This window comes from Oncorhynchus tshawytscha, unplaced genomic scaffold, assembly GCF_018296145.1.
Source record: "Oncorhynchus tshawytscha isolate Ot180627B unplaced genomic scaffold, Otsh_v2.0 Un_scaffold_12182_pilon_pilon, whole genome shotgun sequence".
Taxonomy (NCBI): Eukaryota; Metazoa; Chordata; class Actinopteri; order Salmoniformes; family Salmonidae; genus Oncorhynchus; species Oncorhynchus tshawytscha.
Genome location: NW_024609822.1, coordinates 150,499 through 172,500, shown reverse-complemented (window position 1 = coordinate 172,500; position 22,002 = coordinate 150,499). Strand labels below are relative to the sequence as shown.

General features: G+C 46.7%; 1 protein-coding gene across 1 annotated transcript in view; it reads left to right on the top strand.

Annotated features, from left to right (window-relative positions):
- Nucleotides 1-19,161: 19,161 nt before the first annotated feature.
- LOC112226262 (ras-related protein Rab-26-like) overlaps nucleotides 19,162-22,002 on the top strand; it is a 103,727-nt gene continuing 100,886 nt past the window's right edge. The window contains exon 1 of the mRNA XM_024390635.2: nucleotides 19,162-19,965. Within this exon, the coding sequence (XP_024246403.2) occupies nucleotides 19,771-19,965 (195 nt within the window). The 5' untranslated portion in view covers nucleotides 19,162-19,770. The remainder of the gene's footprint in view (nucleotides 19,966-22,002) is intronic.

Genomic DNA, 22,002 nt, shown 5'->3' with positions numbered 1-22,002 from the left:
CTCACAACTACCCTTTCCTCATCTCTCAACTACCCTCTCCTCATCTCTCATCTCTCTCAACTACCCTCTCCTCATCTCTCATCTCTCTCAACTACCCTCTCCTCATCTCTCTCAACTACCCTCTCCTCATCTCTCATCTCTCTCAACTACCCTCTCCTCATCTCTCATCTCTCTCAACTACCCTCTCCTCATCTCTCATCTCTCTACTACCCTCTCCTCATCTCTCATCTCTCTCAACTACCCTCTCCTCATCTCTCATCTCTCTCAACTACCCTCTCCTCATCTCTCATCTCTCTCAACTACCCTCTCCTCATCTCTCATCTCTCTCAACTACCCTCTCCTCATCTCTCTCAACTACCCTCTCCTCATCTCTCATCTCTCTCAACTACCCTCTCCTCATCTCTCATCTCTCTCAACTACCCTCTCCTCATCACTCATCTCTCTCAACTATCTCTCTCACTCCTTCTCTCTCATCTCCCATCTCTCATCCTCATCTCTCATCTCCCTCCTCATCTCTCATCTCTCAACTATCTCTCATCTCTCTCAACTACCCTCTCCTCATCTCTCATCTCTCTCAACTACCCTCTCCTCATCTCTCTCTCTCTCAACTACCCTCTCCTCATCTCTCATCTCTCTACTACCCTCTCCTCATCTCTCATCTCTCTCAACTACCCTCTCCTCATCTCTCATCTCTCTACTACCCTCTCCTCATCTCTCTCTCTCTACCCTCTCCTCATCTCTCATCTCTCTCAACTACCCTCTCCTCATCTCTCATCTCAACTACCCTCTCCTCATCACTCATCTCCTCATCTCTCTACTACCTTCTCCTCTCTCATCTCTCATCTCTCTCCTCATCTCTCATCTCTCTCAACTACCCTCTCCTCATCTCTCATCTCTCTCAACTACCCTCTCCTCATCTCTCATCTCTCTCAACTACCCTCTCCTCATCTCATCTCTCTCAACCACCCTCTCCTCATCTCTCATCTCTCTACTACCCTCTCCTCATCTCTCATCTCTCTCAACCACCCTCTCCTCATCACTCATCTCTCATCTCTCTCAACCACCCTCTCCTCATCTCTCATCTCTCTACTACCCTCTCCTCATCTCTCAACTCTCTCAACCACCCTCTCCTCATCATCTCATCTCTCTCAACTACCCTCTCCTCATCTCTCATCTCTCTACTACCCTCTCCTCATCTCTCATCTCTCTCACTACCCTCTCCTCATCTCTCTCTCTCAACTACCTCTCCTCATCTCTCTCATCTCTCCTCATCTCTCTCAACTACCCTCTCCTCATCTCTCTCTCTACCCTACCCTCTCATCTCTCATCTCTCTCAACTACCCTCTCCTCATCTCTCATCTCTCTCAACTACCCTCCTCATCTCTCATCTCTCTCAACTACCCTCTCCTCATCTCTCTCTCAACTACCCTCTCCTCATCTCTCATCTCTCTCAACTACCCTCTCCTCATCTCTCATCTCTCTCAACTACCCTCTCCTCATCTCTCATCTCTCTAACCCCTCTCATCTCTCATCTCTCTCATCTCATCTCTCATCTCTCTCAACTACCCTCTCCTCATCTCTCATCTCTCTCAACTACCCTCTCCTCATCTCTCATCTCTCTCAACTACCCTCTCCTCATCTCTCATCTCTCTCAACCACCCTCTCCTCATCTCTCATCTCTCTCAACTACCCTCTCCTCATCTCTCATCTCTCTACCCTCTCCTCATCTCTCATCTCTCTCAACTACCCTCTCCTCATCTCTCTCAACTCCCTCTCCTCATCTCTCATCTCTCTCAACTACCCTCTCCTCATCTCTCATCTCTCTCAACTACCCTCTCCTCATCTCTCATCTCTCTCACTACCCTCTCCTCATCTCTCATCTCTCTCAACTACCCTCTCCTCATCTCTCATCTCTCTCAACTACCCTCTCCTCATCTCTCATCTCTCTACTACCCTCTCCTCATCTCTCATCTCTCTCAACTACCCTCTCCTCATCTCTCTCTCAACTACCCTCTCCTCATCTCTCATCTCTCTCAACTACCCTCTCCTCATCTCTCTCATCTCTCTCAACTACCCTCTCCTCATCTCTCATCTCTCTCAACTACCCTCTCCTCATCTCTCATCTCTCTCAACTACCCTCTCCTCATCTCTCATCTCTCTCAACTACCCTCTCCTCATCTCTCATCTCTCTCAACTACCCTCTCCTCATCTCTCGCTCTCCCACCACTTTTTCCCTCCTCTCTTTTGTCATCCTGTCTTTCTCCTGTCTTTCTTCTCTTCATCTCTGTGCCCGTGGTGTGAGACATAAGCAAACATTGTGGACACTGGCAGACCACAGAATCACAATTCCAAGTCTATTATCCCTTAGGGGCTGGTGGGATATTGTTTTATAGTTGTTTTATAGTCACGTTATAGTCTCCTCTATAACATTGATTTGTTTATTTGTGTGTTTGTCTGTTCCATTGACCGAATGTCACAGACAGGAATACGATGGATTTTGTTTATTGTGGTCCAGAAACCCCACGGTCAGGCTTCTGGGTTTAGTGTCGTCTCCAACGATGCACACACTCATACACACACACACTCATACACACACACATACATACACACACACACGCTGCCATTTGGTCTTAGTTAGGATTTAAGGGGACTTCCAGTCAGTGGGCCTACATCAAATGTATTTTGTTTAGTCTGTAATTGATATATTGAATATGAACTCGGTAGCAGGAGACTGTGAATGTACTGTAATGTTTGGGTAGGAGAGAGACTGTGAATGTACTGTAATGTTTGGGTAGGAGAGAGACTGTGAATGTACTGTAATGTTTGGGTAGGAGAGAGACTGTGAATGTACTGTAATGTTTGGGGAGGAGAGAGACTGTGAATGTACTGTAATGTTTGGGGAGGAGAGAGACTGTGAATGTAGGAGAGAGACTGTAATGTTTGTAATGTTTGGGGAGGAGAGAGACTGTGAATGTACTGTAATGTTTGGGGAGGAGAGAGACTGTGAATGTACTGTAATGTTTGGGGAGGAGAGAGACTGTGAATGTACTGTAATGTTTGGGGAGGAGAGAATGACTGTGGGGAGGATGTAAATGTTTGGGGAGGAGAGAGACTGTGAATGTACTGTAATGTTTGGGTAGGAGAGAGACTGTGAATGTACTGTAATGTTTGGGTAGGAGAGAGACTGTGAATGTACTGTAATGTTTGGGGAGGAGAGAGACTGTGAATGTACTGTAATGTTTGGGGAGGAGAGAGACTGTGAATGTACTGTAATGTTTGGGTAGGAGAGAGACTGTGAATGTACTGTAATGTTTGGGGAGGAGAGAGACTAGGAATGTTTGGGTAGGAGAGAGACTGTGAATGTACTGTAATGTTTGGGTAGGAGAGAGACTGTGAATGTACTGTAATGTTTGGGGAGGAGAGAGGAGAGAGACTGTGAATGTACTGTAATGTTTGGGGAGGAGAGAGACTGTGAATGTACTGTAATGTTTGGGGAGGAGAGAGACTGTGAATGTACTGTAATGTTTGGGGAGGAGAGAGACTGTGAATGTACTGTAATGTTTGGGGAGGAGAGAGACTGTGAAATGTTTGGGGACTGTAATGTTTGGTTTGGGGAGGAGAGAGACTGTGAATGTACTGTAATGTTTGGGTAGGAGAGAGACTGTGAATGTACTGTAATGTTTGGGGAGGAGAGAGACTGTGAATGTACTGTAATGTTTGGGTAGGAGAGAGACTGTGAATGTACTGTAATGTTTGGGGAGGAGAGAGACTGTGAATGTACTGTAATGTTTGGGGAGGAGAGAGACTGTGAATGTACTGTAATGTTTGGGGAGGAGAGAGACTGTGAATGTACTGTAATGTTTGGGTAGGAGAGAGACTGTGAATGTACTGTAATGTTTGGGTAGGAGAGAGACTGTGAATGTACTGTAATGTTTGGGTAGGAGAGAGACTGTGAATGTACTGTAATGTTTGGGGAGGAGAGAGACTGTGAATGTACTGTAATGTTTGGGGAGGAGAGAGACTGTGAATGTACTGTAATGTTTGGGGAGGAGAGAGACTGTGAATGTACTGTAATGTTTGGGGAGGAGAGAGACTGTGAATGTACTGTAATGTTTGGGGAGGAGAGAGACTGTGAATGTACTGTAATGTTTGGGGAGGAGAGAGACTGTGAATGTACTGTAATGTTTGGGTAGGAGAGAGACATGTTTGGGTAGGAGAGAGACTGTGAATGTACTGTAATGTTTGGGTAGGAGAGAGACTGTGAATGTACTGTAATGTTTGGGTAGGAGAGAGACTGTGAATGTACTGTAATGTTTGGGGAGGAGAGAGACTGTGAATGTACTGTAATGTTTGGGGAGGAGAGAGACTGTGAATGTACTGTAATGTTTGGGGAGGAGAGAGACTGTGAATGTACTGTAATGTTTGGGGAGGAGAGAGACTGTGAATGTACTGTAATGTTTGGGGAGGAGAGAGACTGTGAATGTACTGTAATGTTTGGGGAGGAGAGAGACTGTGAATGTACTGTAATGTTTGGGGAGGAGAGAGACTGTGAATGTACTGTAATGTTTGGGGAGGAGAGAGACTGTGAATGTACTGTAATGTTTGGGGAGGAGCTCTCTAAAACCAGTCCTCTATTAGCCGGCATTTATTATTTAACAGTGGGAACATTAACAATCCATGCTAAGATAAACAGTGAATTGTAAAAGTATTCAGACCTCTTTTTGTTACGTTACAGCCTTATTCCAAAAATAATATGTGTATGTCCTCATCAGTCTACACAATTACCACATCATGACAAAGCAAAAACTGTTTTAGAAATATTTCTAAATGTATTAGAAATGTAAAAATTGAAATATCACATTTACACATTTACATGTCAAGCTCTGTCAGGTGGGATGGGGAGCGTCGCTGCAGAGCTACTTTCAAGGTCTCTCCAAAGATGTTAGATCGGGTTCAAGTCCGGGCTCTTGCTGTCCACTCAAGGACATTCAGAGACTTGTCCCGAAACCACTCCTACATTGTGTTGCCTGTGTGCTTAGGGTTGTTGTCCTATTGGAAGGTGAACCTTCGCCCCAGTCTGAGGTCTTCAGCACTCTGGAAGAGGTTTTCATTTTCAAGGATCTCTCTGTAATTTTCTCTGTTCATCTTTCCGTCGATCCTGACTAGTTTCCCAGTCCCTGCCGCTGAAGAACATCCCCACAGCATGATGCTGTCACCACAATGCTTCACCGTAGGGATGATGGCAGGTTTCCTCCAGACGTGACATTTGGAGTTCAATCTTGGTTTCATCAGACCAGAGAATCTTGTTTCTCATGGTCTGATAGTCCTTTAGGTGCCTTTAGGTGCCTTTTGGCAAACTCCAAGCTCACTGCGGTGACTTTTTCTGAGGAGTGGCTTCTGTCTGGCCACTCTACCATAAAGGCCTGATTGGTGGAGTGCTGTAGAGATGGCTGTCCTTCTGGAAGGTTCTCCCATCTCCTCAGAGGAACTCTGGAGCTCTTTCAGAGTGACCATCAGGTTCTTGCTCACTTCCATGACCAAGGCCCTTCTCCCCGATTGTTCAGTTTGACCGGGCAGCCAGCTCCAGAAAGAGTCTTGGTGGTTCCAAGCATCTTCCATTTAATGATGAAGGCCACTGTGTTCATGGGGATCTTCGATGCTGCAGAAATGTGTTGGTACCCTTCCCCAGATCTGAGTGTAACGGCTGTTTGAAGAAGTGGACCAAAGCGCAGGGTGGTAGCTGCGAGCTGCCTCTCGGGCTTCCTTATATTTGAATAAAACTGAACACTGAATAACAAAAACAACAAAGAGAATGAACAAAACCAAAACAGTTCTGTCTGGTGTAGACACAAAAACAGAAAACAACTACCCACAAAACACAGGTGGGAAAAGGCTACCTAAGTATGGTTCTCAATCAGAGGCAACGATAGACAGCTGCCTCTGATTGAGAACCACACCCGGCCAAACACACAGAAATAGAAAACATAGAACACAAAGCATAGACTGCCCACCCCAACTCACGCCCTGACCAAACCAAAATAGAGACATAAAAAGGATCTCTAAGGGCAGGGCGTGACAGTACCCCCCCCCAAGGTGCGGACTCCGGTTGCAAAACATAACATACTTAGGTGGCGCCTCTGGAGGGGGACAGGAGGGTGACTCTGGCAGCTCCGGAGAGGAGGGCGACTCTGGCAGCCCCGGACTGGAGGGCGACTCTAGCAGCTCCGGACAGGAGGGCGACTCTGGCAGCTCCGGGACAGGTTGCCGGCCCAGAACTCACCAGGCTGGGGAGACCTACTGGAGGCCTGGTCCGTGGAGGAGGCACAGGATAGACCGGGCTGTGGGGGAGCACTGGAGATCTGGTGCGTAGCCTTGGCACCAATCTTCCAGGCTGAATGCCCAGTCTAGCCCGGCATGTGCGGGGAGCTGGAACAGGCCGCACTGGGTTCTCCTGGCAAACTGGGGAAACCGTGCTTAGAGCCGGCGCAGGATATCCTGGCCCGAGGAGACACACTGGAGGTCTGGAGAGCAGGGCTGGCACAATCCGTCCTGGCTGGATCCTCACCCTAGCCCGGCAGATTCGGGGAGCTGGGATGTAGCGCACCGGGCTAAGACCGCGTACTGGAGACACCGTGCGCTCCACCGCATAACACGGTGCCTGACCAGTACGACGCCCGCCAAGGTAAGCACGGGGAGTTGGCTCAGGTCTCCAACCTGACTCTGCCCCACTCCCCGTCTGCCTCTCGGGCTTCCTTGCCAGCCGTGTTCCGTCGTAATGTTGCCGCTCAGCCTTAGCCTCCTCCAGTTCCTCCTGTGGACGGCGATACTCCCCAGCCTGCCTCCAGTTCCTCCTGTGGACAGCGATACTCCCCAGCCTGCCTCCAGTTCCTCCTGTGGACGGCGATACTCCCCCGCCTGCCTCCAGTTCCTCCTGTGGACAGCGATACTCCCCCGCCTGCCTCCAGTTCCTCCTGTGGACAGCGATACTCCCCCGCCTGCCTCCAGTTCCTCCTGTGGACGGCGATACTCCCCAGCCTGCCTCCAGTTCCTCCTGTGGACAGCGATACTCCCCAGCCTGCCTCCAGTTCCTCCTGTGGACGGCGATACTCCCCAGCCTGCCTCCAGTTCCTCCTGTGGACGGCGATACTCCCCAGCCTGCCTCCAGTTCCTCCTGTGGACAGCGATACTCCCCAGCCTGCCTCCAGTTCCTCCTGTGGACGGCGATACTCCCCCGCCTGCCTCCAGTTCCTCCTGTGGACAGCGATACTCCCCAGCCTGCCTCCAGTTCGTCCTGTGGACGGCGATACTCCTCAGCCTGCCTCCAGTTCCTCCTGTGGACAGCGATACTCCCCAGCCTGCCTCCAGTTCCTCCTGTGGACAGCGATACTCCCCAGCCTGCCTCCAGTTCCTCCTGTGGACGGCGATACTCCCCAGCCTGCCTCCAGTTCCTCCTGTGGACGGCGATACTCCCCAGCCTGCCTCCAGTTCCTCCTGTGGACGGCGATACTCCCCCGCCTGCCTCCAGTTCCTCCTGTGGACGGCGATACTCCCCCGCCTGCCTCCAGTTCCTCCTGTGGACAGCGATACTCCCCAGCCTGCCTCCAGTTCCTCCTGTGGACAGCGATACTCCCCCGCCTGCCTCCAGTTCCTCCTGTGGACGGCGATACTCCTCAGCCTGCCTCCAGGGTCCCTTCCCGTCCAGGATCTCCTCCCATGTCCAGGAGTCCATTACACCACGCTGCTTGGTCCTTTGGTGGTGGGTAGTTCTGTAACGGCTGTTTGAAGAAGTGGACCAAAGCGCAGCGCGGTACGTGTTCATGATATTTTAAAAGAACTGAACAATGAATGACAAAGAGAAGGAACGAAACCCAAACAGTTCTGTCTGGTGCAGACACAAAAACAGATAACAACTACCCACAAAACACAGGTGGGAAAAGGCTACCTAAGTATGGTTCTCAATCAGAGACAACGATAGACAGCTGCCTCTGATTGAGAACCACACCCGGCCAAACACACAGAAATAGAAAACATAGAACACAAAGCATAGAATGCCCACCCCAACTCACGCCCTGACCACACCAAAATAGAGACATAAAAAGGATCTCTAAGATCAGAGTGTGACTCTGAGCCTCGACACAATATTGTCTCGGAGCTCTACGGACAATTCCTTCGACCTCATGGCTTGGTTTTTGCTCTGACATGTACTGTCAACTGTGGGACTTTATATAGACAGTTATGTGGCTTTCCAAAGCATGTCCAATCAATGAATTTACCACAGGTGGACTCCAATCAAGTTGTAGAAACATCTCAAGGATGATCAATGGAAACAGAATGCACCTGAGGTAAATTTTGAGTGTCATTGCGGAGGTTCTAAGTATTTATGTAAATATGGAATTTCTTTTTTAAAATGTTATTTTTAAATGTATGAAATTTCAACCAAAAAAACACTGTTGTAGCTTTGTCATTATGGGGCATTGTGTGTAGATTGATGAGGGGGAAAAATGTCATCCATTTTAGAATTAGACGTAACAAAATGTGAAAAAAACGGAAGGGGTCTGATTACTTTCCGAATGCACTGTAAGTATATAAGAAGTGATTACAGGAGGTTGGTGGACATTCATTGGGGAGGATGGGCTCGTGGTAATGGCTGGAGTAGAATAGGTGGAATGGTATTGAATACATTTAACACATGATTTCTTTGTGTTACATGCGATTCCCTGTGTTCCTTTCTAACTTTTATTATGAGCTGTCCCCCCCCTAAGCAGTCTGAACTGAAAGTGATGCTTCCTATGACTGTGAGATGTGGTTGTCTCTCTTAACTACTGTGCCTTAATATGAATACACTACTGTAGTCACTCTGGATGAGAGCATCTGCTAAATGACTGTGAGATGTGGTTGTCTCTCTTAACTACTGTGCCTTAATATGAATACACCACTGTAGTCACTCTGGATGAGAGCGTCTGCTAAATGTCTGAAACGTCTCAGTGTCCTAAATGAACAGTGAACCTGAGTACAGCAGTTTGGATTCCAGGCTAAGGGACTCCAGCAGAAACTAACACAGCAGTGAGCCATATTCAACATTCTCCTCAGTAAGACACAATCTGTGAGCTTCATGTGGAATGGGAAAGTGATGATACTGTTTCAGATAATAGGATGTATGTTACTGCTAGAGAAATGTATTGACATGGACAGTGGATTCTACTGAAGTCCCCCAAATATGCAGGCAGGTGTTATTGCTCCCCACTGCAGTGTGATTCTGTAGTTATACTGCCACCTAGTGGGCATTACAGTTCAGAGAGAATATCCTCTGATAGATGTACTTCTGTAGCTGCGTTTACACATTATTCTTTGTTAAATTGTAACCTTTATTTAACTAGGCAAGTCAGATAAGAACAAATTCTTATTTACAATGACTGCCTACACTAGCCAAACCCGGACGACGCTGAGCCAATTGTGCGCCGCCCTATGGGACTCCCAATCACTGCCAGCTGTGATACAGCCTGGATTCGAACCAGGGTGTCTGTAGTGATGCCTCAAGCACTGAGATGCAGTGCCATAGACCGCTGCACTATTCTGGGAACACAATTCTGATAAAAAAATGACTAATTGGTCTTCTTACCAAAGATCGGCTCTGAATTATATTTGACGTGAAAATATCTGATGTGATTGGTGAAAATACCAATTAGTGAAAATAATGATTGGAATTGGGCTTCATGTGTGAACACAGACTTCCAGTGGAGGCTTCTGAGGGGCTGGAATGGAATGGCATCAAACAGACGGATGGCATCTGCTCCAGCCATTACCACCAGCTCATCCTCCCTAATTAAGGTGCCACCAACCTCCTGTGCAGCCTATGTGTCGCAGAAGAGTAAAGTTGTACTCATTTTATGGAATGTAAAATGTGTGATTACATGATCAAATTGAGACGTATTACAGAATTTACGGCCCCTAATCCCGACTGTCTGATTTTATAGGATTGCGGATGAAGACAGGTCAAGCTTTCACCTAATCCTATATAGTCCTTGTTGTCTGTCTGGATGAGCCTGGTGGTCTCACTCTCCTCCACGACACATCTAGTTCCAACCTGATCACTCTCAGACCCACATCTGGCCCCTCGAATAGACCCCTTCTTCATGGTTAGGCCCCTGGCAAAGACTGAAGGGGTGGTGCGTGCTCGTGTGTATGTGCGCGTGCATGTGTCAGAAAATGAAGGATTAATCATTAATTACGACCAACCAAGAAAAGGCCTCGGCATCAGTCTAAAACCTTACTGCTAGGTGCCCAACCCTGTGGAGGGAGAGAAGGAGAGATGGAGAGAAAGAGGGAGACGGAGGGGGGTGTAGAAGAGAACGTCGTAAAAGCGGGAGCGAGGTTTGTTTAGCCATGTTGGGCTAATTGGTCTCGGCGGGCAAACTAATGGTTTTACTTTTATGGCCGGCATCCGTTGAAAATAACTGGGCACGAACACAGAGATGTTTGGTTTTATGCATTTTCATTAATTATTTTCATAAAACCCAGAGAAATTAACCCAGAGTGAAGTCACCTAATTTAACGCCACACTTACTGCGGCCTGAAAATGGATTAATTCAACAGATGCTCAACATGTAGGCCTATTTAACTTACCAGGTTAAATAAAGGCAATACATCATTTAATTACTTTTGGCCTGTTTTAAAACTATGGCAAACACTGTAATTAAGTTTTACAGAAACAGAGTATTTCATGTTTCATATTTTAAAGGATTTATATTGAACTAGAATCTAGATTGTAGCTGATCACATATTTCAACAGGGTCTGTGCCTTGCCCTCTACCATATATCAGGTTGTGTAATGTGTTTTTTTAGAAACCAAGTATTTTATATTTCACATCAGATGACCGAGAACTATATTGAAGCTGATCAGCATTTTTCAACCACACACTGGTTGACATCTCTCTCTCTCTCTCTCTCAGTTGTAAGTGCCCCCACTCATATTCTTCCCCTTCACCACCAGTCCTTATTGTCCTCCTTCATCAGGCTGTGACTCAAGCATGTGACACCACCACAGTTCTCTCTCACATGGTGTTAGTCCGCCTCAATAAGCCTCAACCACCTATCAAAGGATCCCAAACCGGCCTTTCATAATTTACTTAACGAATGTTTGTTCTCCTGAGTAATCTGATCCTAGATCAGATTCGCCCAGAGAGCTGTGGTACTCCCAGTCCTGTGGTCTAGCATGTGACCACAGCGAGAATGGCGAGAGCCAATGCCAACTGTGAGTTGACGCTGCGGGCCTGGCAAGCCGCAGCTTGTCCACCGGTAATGAAAAAACAACATGGGGTGAGGCTGGCGTGATGGAGTGAGGCCCGGGCTGGTCGTAAGCTAGCGCCAACGCAACTGTCCCTGCCACATTAGTTGGCACTGGCCGTAGGGCTGCACCAGTTGTCACGGCCCCTAATCCCGCCTGTTGAATGACCTCATCATTGCTCGACCCGGGCCTGGCCCTGAGCACTCTGCAGCGGCTGCCATCGCTCGTTACTGCCCCAGCCAGGCAGCCGTTGGCTGCTCAGCACACGCTGACAGAACATGTTGAGGTATAAACAGGCACGTGTATGAGGAGATGTAAACATGTAAACATGTAAACATGAATAGCCTAAATAATGAGTTAGAAGCCAGTCTACAGAGGCTGTCAATGCGTATTCCTGTAGCAGGCAGCCGTAGCTAGTCAGCACACACACATAGAACATGTGAAGGTACACACACAGACACATGTATGTGTGTGACCGAGAGATTGAAAAACAGCTTCTATCTCAAGGCCATCAGACTGTTAAACAGCCACCACTAACATTGAGTGGCTGCTGCCAACACACTGACTCAACTCCAGCCACTTTAATAATGGGAATTGATGTAAAATATATCACTAGTCACTTTAAACAATGCTACTTAATATAATGTTTACATACCCTACATTATTCATCTCATATGTATATGTATATACTGTACTCTATATCATCTACTGCATCTTTATGTAATACATGTATCACTAGCCACTTTAAACTATGCCACTTTGTTTACATACCCTACATTAGTCATCTCATATGTATATACTGTACTCGATACCATCTACTGCATCTTGCCTATGCCGTCCTGTACCATCACTCATTCATATCTTTATGTACATATTCTTTATCCCTTTACACTTGTGTGTATAAGGTAGTAGTTTTGGAATTGTTAGGTTAGATTACTCGTTGGTTATTACTGCATTGTCGGAACTAGAAGCACTGTAGCATTTCGCTACAATCACATTAACATCTGCTAACCATGTGTATGTGACAAATACATTTGATTTGATTGATTTGATGTGGACATATCGACACACATGAAACACACAGACGTGTGTTTTATAGCCTTAACACTTACAGGTGGCTCTGCAGTGGTTGTCATAGCAACAGTCACCCGTTGGCTACTCAGCACACACACTGAGCATGTGAGCTGGCAGGCTTCCACAAAATGCCTTTTCTACGATATACACACAACAGCATTAGGTTATATGAAACTGCTCACAACCACACACACTTAAACATGCATGTGACTAAAATAACTAGACACTTGCTCTGTTTGCACCTCTCCCACACACACACACACACACACACACACACACACACACACACACACACACACACACACACACACACACACACACACACATTCTAGCTGTCACCACTGCAGAAACTCTACAAACACACATATGCCCCCTCACAAATACGCACACTCAACCAAACACTGTAATCTGTGTGTGTGTGTGTGTGTGTGTGTGTGTGTGTGTGTGTGTGTGTGTGTGTGTGTGTGTGTGTGTGTGTGTGTGTGTGTGTGTGTGTGTGTGTCACCCTCTCACAGTGCCATGGTACCATGCAAGCTTGCAACTGAGCCCAGCAAAGTGGCACTGAGTCAGAAGGAAAGGAAAGGCATGATCTGCTTCCCAAATGGCACCCTATTCCCTGTTAAGTGCACTCCTTTTGACCAGGGCTAATAGGGCTCTGGTCAAAAGTAGAGCACTATGTCGGGAATAGGGTGCCATTTGAGACACAGCCTCATGACCTTTTACTGAGCCATTTACTGGGGCCTCCTCAGTGCTGTGAAATATTACTGCCACCTAAAACACAATCTGCTTAGAATCTACTCCTAGAGGAAAGAGAGCAGTGAACACAACACCTTTGACATGCCTTGTACTTGGATTATCTTCTCCTTCGTCTTTCTCCTTCTTTCTGTATATCTCAATCCATCTCTTAGTCTATGTTACCCAGCGATGAAGCCTGTAACATAGCCGTCACTTCGTATGTAATCTGCCTGTGCTTTACGCGGCATTTCTCCCTGCTGTTTGCTTGTGTACTCTCACTGTCACCACATCGCTCAGCAACCGTTAGCGGCTAGCGCCATGTGTGAGGTCACAAATCATATCACCTCTGCAACGGGAGACGGTGACACCGACACTTTCAGGAAGCACCCTGGGTGTGGGGGATTTATGGCAGTGGGGCCCCGGGAAGCCCTGAATGCAGAGAATGACCCCATTAAGAGGTGACTTGCATCTCTCCTATCCCTCCTTGTAGAGAGGACAACAAGTGGTGGTTAGCACTAGTCGATAAATCAGAAAGAGATTTATCTGAGAGAGAGAGACACAGAGAGAGAGAGCGTGAGAGAGAGAGAGCGAGAGAGAGAGCGCGAGAGCAAGAGAGTGAGAGAGAGTGAGGGAGAGAGAGTGAGGGAGAGCGAGAGAGAAAACGAGAGAACGAGAGAGAGAGAGAGAGAACAAGAGAGAACAAGAGAGAACAAGAACGAGAGTAAAAGAGAGAGCTGAATAAATGCGTAGCAGATATATTTTCCCCTTGATGATAATTCTGCCACTATTTGAGTTTTCCGTCCTGGTACCCAGGCTGTTGCCTACATGTCCATGGAGAATTGAACATGTATTATTCTCCACATCTCAAATTAGGCCCCAGCTACAGCTCTCTGAGGCCTCCTGCTGGGTTACTGTTAAATACAACATGAAAAGCCCAGGCCAAAGCAGGGGGGATTGCCATGTTGCACTAGGCTACAGTATTGTCATGATGTTGGTGTATGAGACTGCAACTGACACAATGGCAAGTCTAAGGGTACGCCCAAAATGGCACCTCATTCCCTTCATAGAGCCCTGGGCCCTAGTCAGACGTAGGGCACTATACAGTGTAGGAATATACCACCTAATATACCACCTAGCCCTGGTCAGACGTAGGGCACTATACAGTGTAGGAATATACCATCTAATATACCACCTAGCCCTAGTCAGACGTAGGGCACTATACAGTGTAGGAATATACCACCTAATATACCACCTAATATACCACCTAATATACCACATAATATACCACATAATATACCATCTAATATACCTCCTAGCCCTGGTCAGACGTAGTGCCCTATACAGTGTAGGAATATACCACCTAATATACCACCTAATATACCACCTAATATACCACCTAATATACCATCTAATATACCACCTAATATACCATCTAATATACCACCTAATATACCACCTAATATACCACCTAATATACCATCTAATATACCACATAATATACCACCTAATATACCACCTAATATACCACCTAATATACCACCTAATATACCACCTAGCCCTGGTCAGACGAAGGGCACTATACAGTGTAGGAATATACCACCTAATATACCACCTAATATACCACATAATATACCACCTAATATACCACATAATATACCACCTAATATACCACCTAATATACCACCTAATATACCATCTAATATACCACCTAATATACCACCTAATATACCACCTAATATACCATCTAATATACCATCTAATATACCACCTAGCCCTGGTCAGACGTAGGGCACTATACAGTGTAGGAATATACCATCTATTATACCACCTGTTCACTGGAGAAGGGGAAGAGTGTAAATATCACACCAGTGTGATGTTGTTATTGCGTTGGTATCTGTGGGGTATATCAGTCAAATAGAGTGGCTGAAAATAACATAGTAAAAATGCTGACATATAACACATAACACATATAACATATAACACACATAACATATAACATATAACACACATAACATATAACACATATAACACAACCCGTGGCTCTACCAGTCAAAATGAATTACTAACCTGCTAGTGTACATGGATCAACTAGATCCATTCCACTCCACTAGCTTTATTGATTGTGTTTTGATCCAGTCTTGAGCTCTGCCTGGGCTCCTGAGCTGTCATTATTCAAGTATGGTGCTACTTTAAAGTCCCATACAGTATATATGTATGTGTGAAGGTGATGTCATGAAAACAGTTGAATGTTTTATGAGTCAAGAAATAGCATGGAAAACAATCCTATGGAGAGTTTGTTAAAACTGCTTTGCCATGGCTTTGAAGCTTGTCTTTCTATTCTTATTATTAATCTAATTTTGGTCTCTCTTTCACTCCTCTCCATCTCTCGCTCTCTCTTTCTCCTCTCCATCTCTCTCTCCTCTCCATCTCTCTCTCTCTCTCTCTATCTCTCTCTCACTCCTCTTCATCTCTCTCTCTCCCACTCCTCTCCATCTCTCTCTCCTCTCCATCTCTCTCTCCTCTCCATCTCTCTCTTTCCTCTCCATCTCTCTCTCTCTCTCTCTCTCTCTCTATCTCTCTCTCACTCCTCTTCATCTCTCTCTCTCTCCACTCCTCTCCATCTCTCTCTCCTCTCCATCTCTCTCTCCTCTCCATCTCTCTCTTTCCTCTCCATCTCTCTCTCTCTCTCTCTCTATCTAAATCCATCTGTTAGCCTATCTTCCCCAACATTAAAGCCTGTAACATAACCACCACTCTGTATGTAATCTGGCCTGTGTTACGTGTTTTTCCCTGCTGTTTGTTGGTGTACTCTCCCTTTCTCCACCATTTAGCTTTCGCCCCCTTTCACCAAACACATGTTCCTACCTGGAAACACCATTTGAGCTGAGTCTCAAACAACAATAACACATACCCAAGCTAAAAGACTAAGGCCAACAGTAATAGCGTTTTAATTGAAACCCCATGTCACCCTTCCCCCTTTCTCTGTCTCTGGTAATCTTTGTTCTCTCTGTCCACTTCAAGACACCCAAGGAATAGAATGAGCTCGAGAAGGAGGGAGAGAGTGAGTGCCCGGCAGTCCAGTGGTGGTCACCCTGCAGGGTACTGACTGAGAGTCGTAGGAGAGGGGCGTGCACTGGCAGGTTGCCCCTCGGCCCTCGCACCACTTGGTACTATAGGGGCAGCTGAGGGAGTGAGTGAAGTGAGTGAAGATTAAAATGCTACCCCTCCCCCCTCACACCCCCCAACACTTGACAGGTCTTTGGGTGGGGTGGGTGAGCGGCTGGCCCGGGCGGCTGCAGCCCCTCTTAACCCACACTCAGGGCACCTGACCCTGGGTAAACTTACACATGCCTGAGGCTCTCTGGACGTAGATGGATGTGCTGTGTGTTGTGACACCGAGTGTGTTCTGACCTCACAGCAACGGGTATGGCACACTGCCCCTATGTCCCCCATCACTTCCAAATCAACGTTTCTAGTACCCAAGCACCTGACCAAGGACCTGCTGGCATTCGTTACTGTGGAAAACACCTGGGTTCAATTACAATTTTAAATCTTTCAAACACTCTTAGCGTTTGCTTTAGCCTGCCTGAAGTGCCATGTGGGCGGTTTCTGCACCTGTCAAGCTCAATCAAGAACAGATAATGCATTTTAAATGATATAAAATATTGTTTGGACCCAGGTCTGATGTTTCAGGGTGTTGGTGGTGATATTGTCATGGGCAACACTTCACGCCCAAGGTGTGGCTAGTGTGATGTTAAACTGTGGGAGTAATGACAGTATTATCTGTGGTGTGTTTGAGTACAAACAACATAATGTTGTGTCCCAGTTATCACATTGACATCAAAATGAAAGAAAAACATGACACTCAAGCTGGTCTCGTATAACTCTAAGGAGTTGTGCACACGCATGCTGAAACACATGGCAATTAAACGGCTGTATTCAGGTGTACACTCACAGGTCATATTGAACATGCCTTGACAAGGCTGGTCATTTCTCTAGGAGCATGGATCAATTCCAGGCCGCCCTTTTTCTCTCATCACTCCTTCCCTCCTGCTTTCCTCCTTGCCTCTAAAATGTCCAGCTGTTCCAAGTGGAGACAGCTGCGTTTGGAGTGGAACCAATCAGCTGTCAGAGGAGAGAGAGGGGTGACGGAGAGGTGGGGGATGAGGGTTTAGGGGGTGAGTGGGGCAAGAGGGGGATGTGGTCCCAGGGAGAGGCCTCTGGCTCTGTCCCCCTCTCTGAGGTAGTGGTGGTGGGGGGAGGGAGAGGGTGGTGTGTTGGAGCAAGGGAGGGTAGAGGTCTAAAAATGCTGACAGACAGCAGTTTTGAGGCCAAGGAGAGGTGGGCCTGGGCTGCCAGCTGTCCTTGTGCGTCCAGACAGTCCCTCTCGTCCCTCTCACTAGACCGTTGAGTTGGGCAGCAGGGTCAACTCACTGGTTTGACCAATAAAATGTCTCCTGAGTCCATAAGGAGTATGAACATTATTTCTTTATTTCTATGAGTACTGGAGTAACACGGTCTAAAGACACTGTCTGTCTGTCTGTCTGTCTGTCTGTCTGTCTGTCTGTCTGTCTGTCTGTCTGTCTGTCTGTCTGTCTGTCTGTCTGTCTGTCTGTCTGTCTCTGTCTGTCTGCTTGCCTGTCTGCCTGTGTGTGTGGAGACAGACAGATCACCTTTTTGAACTGAGCTAAGTAATTCAAAGAAAACATATAAAAACAAAGTAACGGAGGTAAAAAAAAAAGCACTCAATCACCTGCATGGATTGTAAACATTGTGTTTACTCAATAGCTACCTACACAGATAGCTAGCTAGAACAAAGTGTTAATAAGATTTAAAAGCAATTCAAATAAAAGTTGTCCAGTAAAAGCATCTACAGTAGATGGGCCTGTTCATTTGTCTGTGATATGCCATTAGCTTTCCCATTGTTTTAACAGTGTGATGCCTGGAGCAACATCAACAAAAATACTAAACATTATTAATGTGAAATTAAAATAAAGTGAACATGAACATGCTAATTGAACGCTCATTCTTTTGCCTTTCCAATTCCAAATGTAATGTCTGGCCTGTAGCTCCCTCTGGTGGCGCTTTACTAAAATCACATTCAAATCACTGTAAAACTTCAATAGACTGATTCTAATGACCAATCAACAATACAATCATAGTTTATCAGGTGCAGTCTTCATTGTTCCAACTGTATTAAGTTATCATGCAGATATAACGTGGTTAACAGATCCATGGCTCTGCGTGGTAATCTAGGATACAGTCTGAACACAGTTGATGTTGAAATAGCATGGCTGGTGTGCAGGTAAACGTTGAGCACTAATTAAATTCTCCTATTCGGGATGAATTTAGGTCTGTGGATCACGTTATCTTGGTTTTTGAGTAAAGAAAATACCTGCGAAATGTGTGTCTGCTTATTCAAAACGTTGTGTTGGTTATTAACATAGGAAACACAGCAAATGGGTACCACTTTGATTTGTGAGTTTACATATGCATTCATGTTGAATAGCCATAGACTAATGAACTTTGAATCACTTCGAGATTAGATCACCGTGCTGCGCATGTGCAGTGTTAAAGCAAGTTCCTTTCCATTCAAGAAATGTAGGCTACAGCCAGCTGGTAGTTACCACAGCCATGAAGTCATAATTATGGCCCTACCTCGCCTATTTCTAAATGTATCTTCTTAAAATCTGATTTTAAACCTAACCCGAACCTTTAATTAAGACCAAAAATACCAAAATACCATTTTTACGATAGGCCTATTGCCAATTTGACTTTGTGGCTGTGGTAACGAACCTCGATAGCCCAGAACAACAAGAACAATAATGATTATTCACTCACTGGCATAAGGGCATGTGTGCATAGTTAACTGATTGATTCTTGATGAACATTTTAAAATTATTACTCTTGTAATCCCAAGAACTGGTAGGTCTACTTTACTGACTCATAACAACAATTGGCCACTTAACGGGCGCATACCAGGAAAAACTATGAGTTTGAAAGATATTTAATAATAATTGTTTGTTTTCAGAAACGGATACTGTTTTAGCCTAAACAGCTCAGTATTGCTCCACTTTCCAGAAAGCCGGTGGATTTATTTGAAAGGGCAGCGGGCGCTTTCCATGGTGCTGAATGGCTGTTCAAATGCAGTGTTCCTTTGAAAGTCTTTCAGAATTCCCACAAGCAACTCGCGAAATGTTGTCCAGCAGCGCTCAAAACGTCGCTTATCTTCTCGCTCACCGCACACGCTCAAAAGGTGGGGTTTGTTAGTGCGTTGCTTGAAACGCCGGCTGCCTGTGGCTATTGGAAAAAAAGGCTTCTGAAATCCCAGTCTCACCATTGGCAATGCAAAAGCAGGAGGGACCGGAACAAGGACAAGAGCGCAGTTCACCTGTGTTTCGGGAGGTAGCCTAGAAGTGTGGTTTCTGCTCTACAGAGAGAAGACGCAATTCGAACCGTTCACTCGTTGTATTGTAACATGAGAAAAGTGTCGCTAGCCATGATTTCAACGTGCAGGTGAAACCGGAGATGTTTTTTATTTCAGTTCCACTGCACAACTTCTAAAACAAAAACCAATAATTAATCTTGTTTATCGTCCGCGAGCGCTCAAATATTTCGCGCCACTCTCTCAGACGTCACACTTTCTCAAAAACTATAAACTGTTTGGAGTGAAAACAATGTCCCGCAAAAAGGCGGGTAAGGGCAAAAACGCCAACAGCAGCCCGACGACAGGCATCCCCACCGGAAACCAGAAGGGGGAAACTGGGAAGAGCACCGCAGGGACGGGGAGCGTGGTGCAGGCGAACGGTATGGTTCATCCGAGCAGACCCTCACTCAGCAACAGCAGCGAGTTTTATGACATCGCATTCAAGGTAAATGCACCTGAGCATTATGCTATGATAGCCATTATTTGTAAACAATAACATTAGGTCACTTTATTATTTTATCTCAGTAAATTGCTAGTTTGTTAGGCTATTATTATTCAACAACATATATATATGTTGTTTGGCTACACATGGCAGGTTGATGGGCTACACATGACCGGTTGATGGGCTACACATGGCAGGTTGATGGGCTACACATGGCAGGTTGATGGGCTACAGATGACAGGTTGATGGACTACACATGACAGGTTGATGGACTACACATGACAGGTTGATGGACTACACATGACAGGTTGATGGGCTACACATGACCGGTTGATGGGCTACACATGACCGGTTGATGGGCTACACATGACCGGTTGATGGGCTACACATGGCAGGTTGATGGGCTACAGATGACCGGTTGATGGGCTACACATGGCAGGTTGATGGGCTACACATGACCGGTTGATGAGCTACACATGACCGGTTGATGGGCTACACATGGCAGGTTGATGGGCTACAGGTGGCAGGTTGTTGGGCTACACATGACCGGTTGATGGGCTACACATGGCAGGTTGATGGGCTACACATGGCAGGTTGATGGGCTACACATGACCGGTTGATGGGCTACACATGACCGGTTGATGAGCTACACATGGCAGGTTGATGGGCTACACATGGCAGGTTGATGGGCTACACATGACCGGTTGATGGGCTACAGATGGCAGGTTGATGGGCTACACATGGCAGGTTGATGGGCTACACATGGCAGGTTGATGGGCTACAGATGACCGGTTGATGGGCTACACATGGCAGGTTGATGGGCTACACATGGCAGGTTGATGGGCTACACATGGCAGGTTGATGGGCTACAGATGACCGGTTGATTGGCCACACATGGCAGGTTGATGGGCTACACATGACCGGTTGATGGGCTACACATGACCGGTTGATGGGCTACACATGACCGGTTGATGGGCTACACATGGCAGGTTGATGGGCTACAGATGACCGGTTGATGGGCTACACATGGCAGGTTGATGGGCTACACATGACCGGTTGATGGGCTACAGATGACCGGTTGATGGACTACACATGGCAGGTTGATGGGCTACAGATGACCGGTTGATGGGCTACACATGGCAGGTTGATGGGCTACACATGACCGGTTGATGGGCTACACATGACCGGTTGATGGGCTACACATGACCGGTTGATGAGCTACACATGACCGGTTGATGGGCTACACATGGCAGGTTGATGGGCTACAGGTGGCAGGTTGTTGGGCTACACATGACCGGTTGATGGGCTACACATGGCAGGTTGATGGGCTACACATGGCAGGTTGATGGGCTACACATGACCGGTTGATGGGCTACACATGACCGGTTGATGAGCTACACATGGCAGGTTGATGGGCTACACATGGCAGGTTGATGGGCTACACATGACCGGTTGATGGGCTACAGATGGCAGGTTGATGGGCTACACATGGCAGGTTGATGGGCTACACATGGCAGGTTGATGGGCTACAGATGACCGGTTGATGGGCTACACATGGCAGGTTGATGGGCTACACATGGCAGGTTGATGGGCCACACATGGCAGGTTGATGGGCTACAGATGACCGGTTGATTGGCCACACATGGCAGGTTGATGGGCTACACATGACCGGTTGATGGGCTACACATGACCGGTTGATGGGCTACACATGACCGGTTGATGGGCTACACATGGCAGGTTGATGGGCTACAGATGACCGGTTGATGGGCTACACATGGCAGGTTGATGGGCTACACATGACCGGTTGATGGGCTACAGATGACCGGTTGATGGACTACACATGGCAGGTTGATGGGCTACAGATGACCGGTTGATGGGCTACACATGGCAGGTTGATGGGCTACACATGACCGGTTGATGGGCTACACATGACCGGTTGATGGGCTACACATGACCGGTTGATGAGCTACACATGACCGGTTGATGGGCTACACATGGCAGGTTGATGGGCTACAGGTGGCAGGTTGTTGGGCTACACAT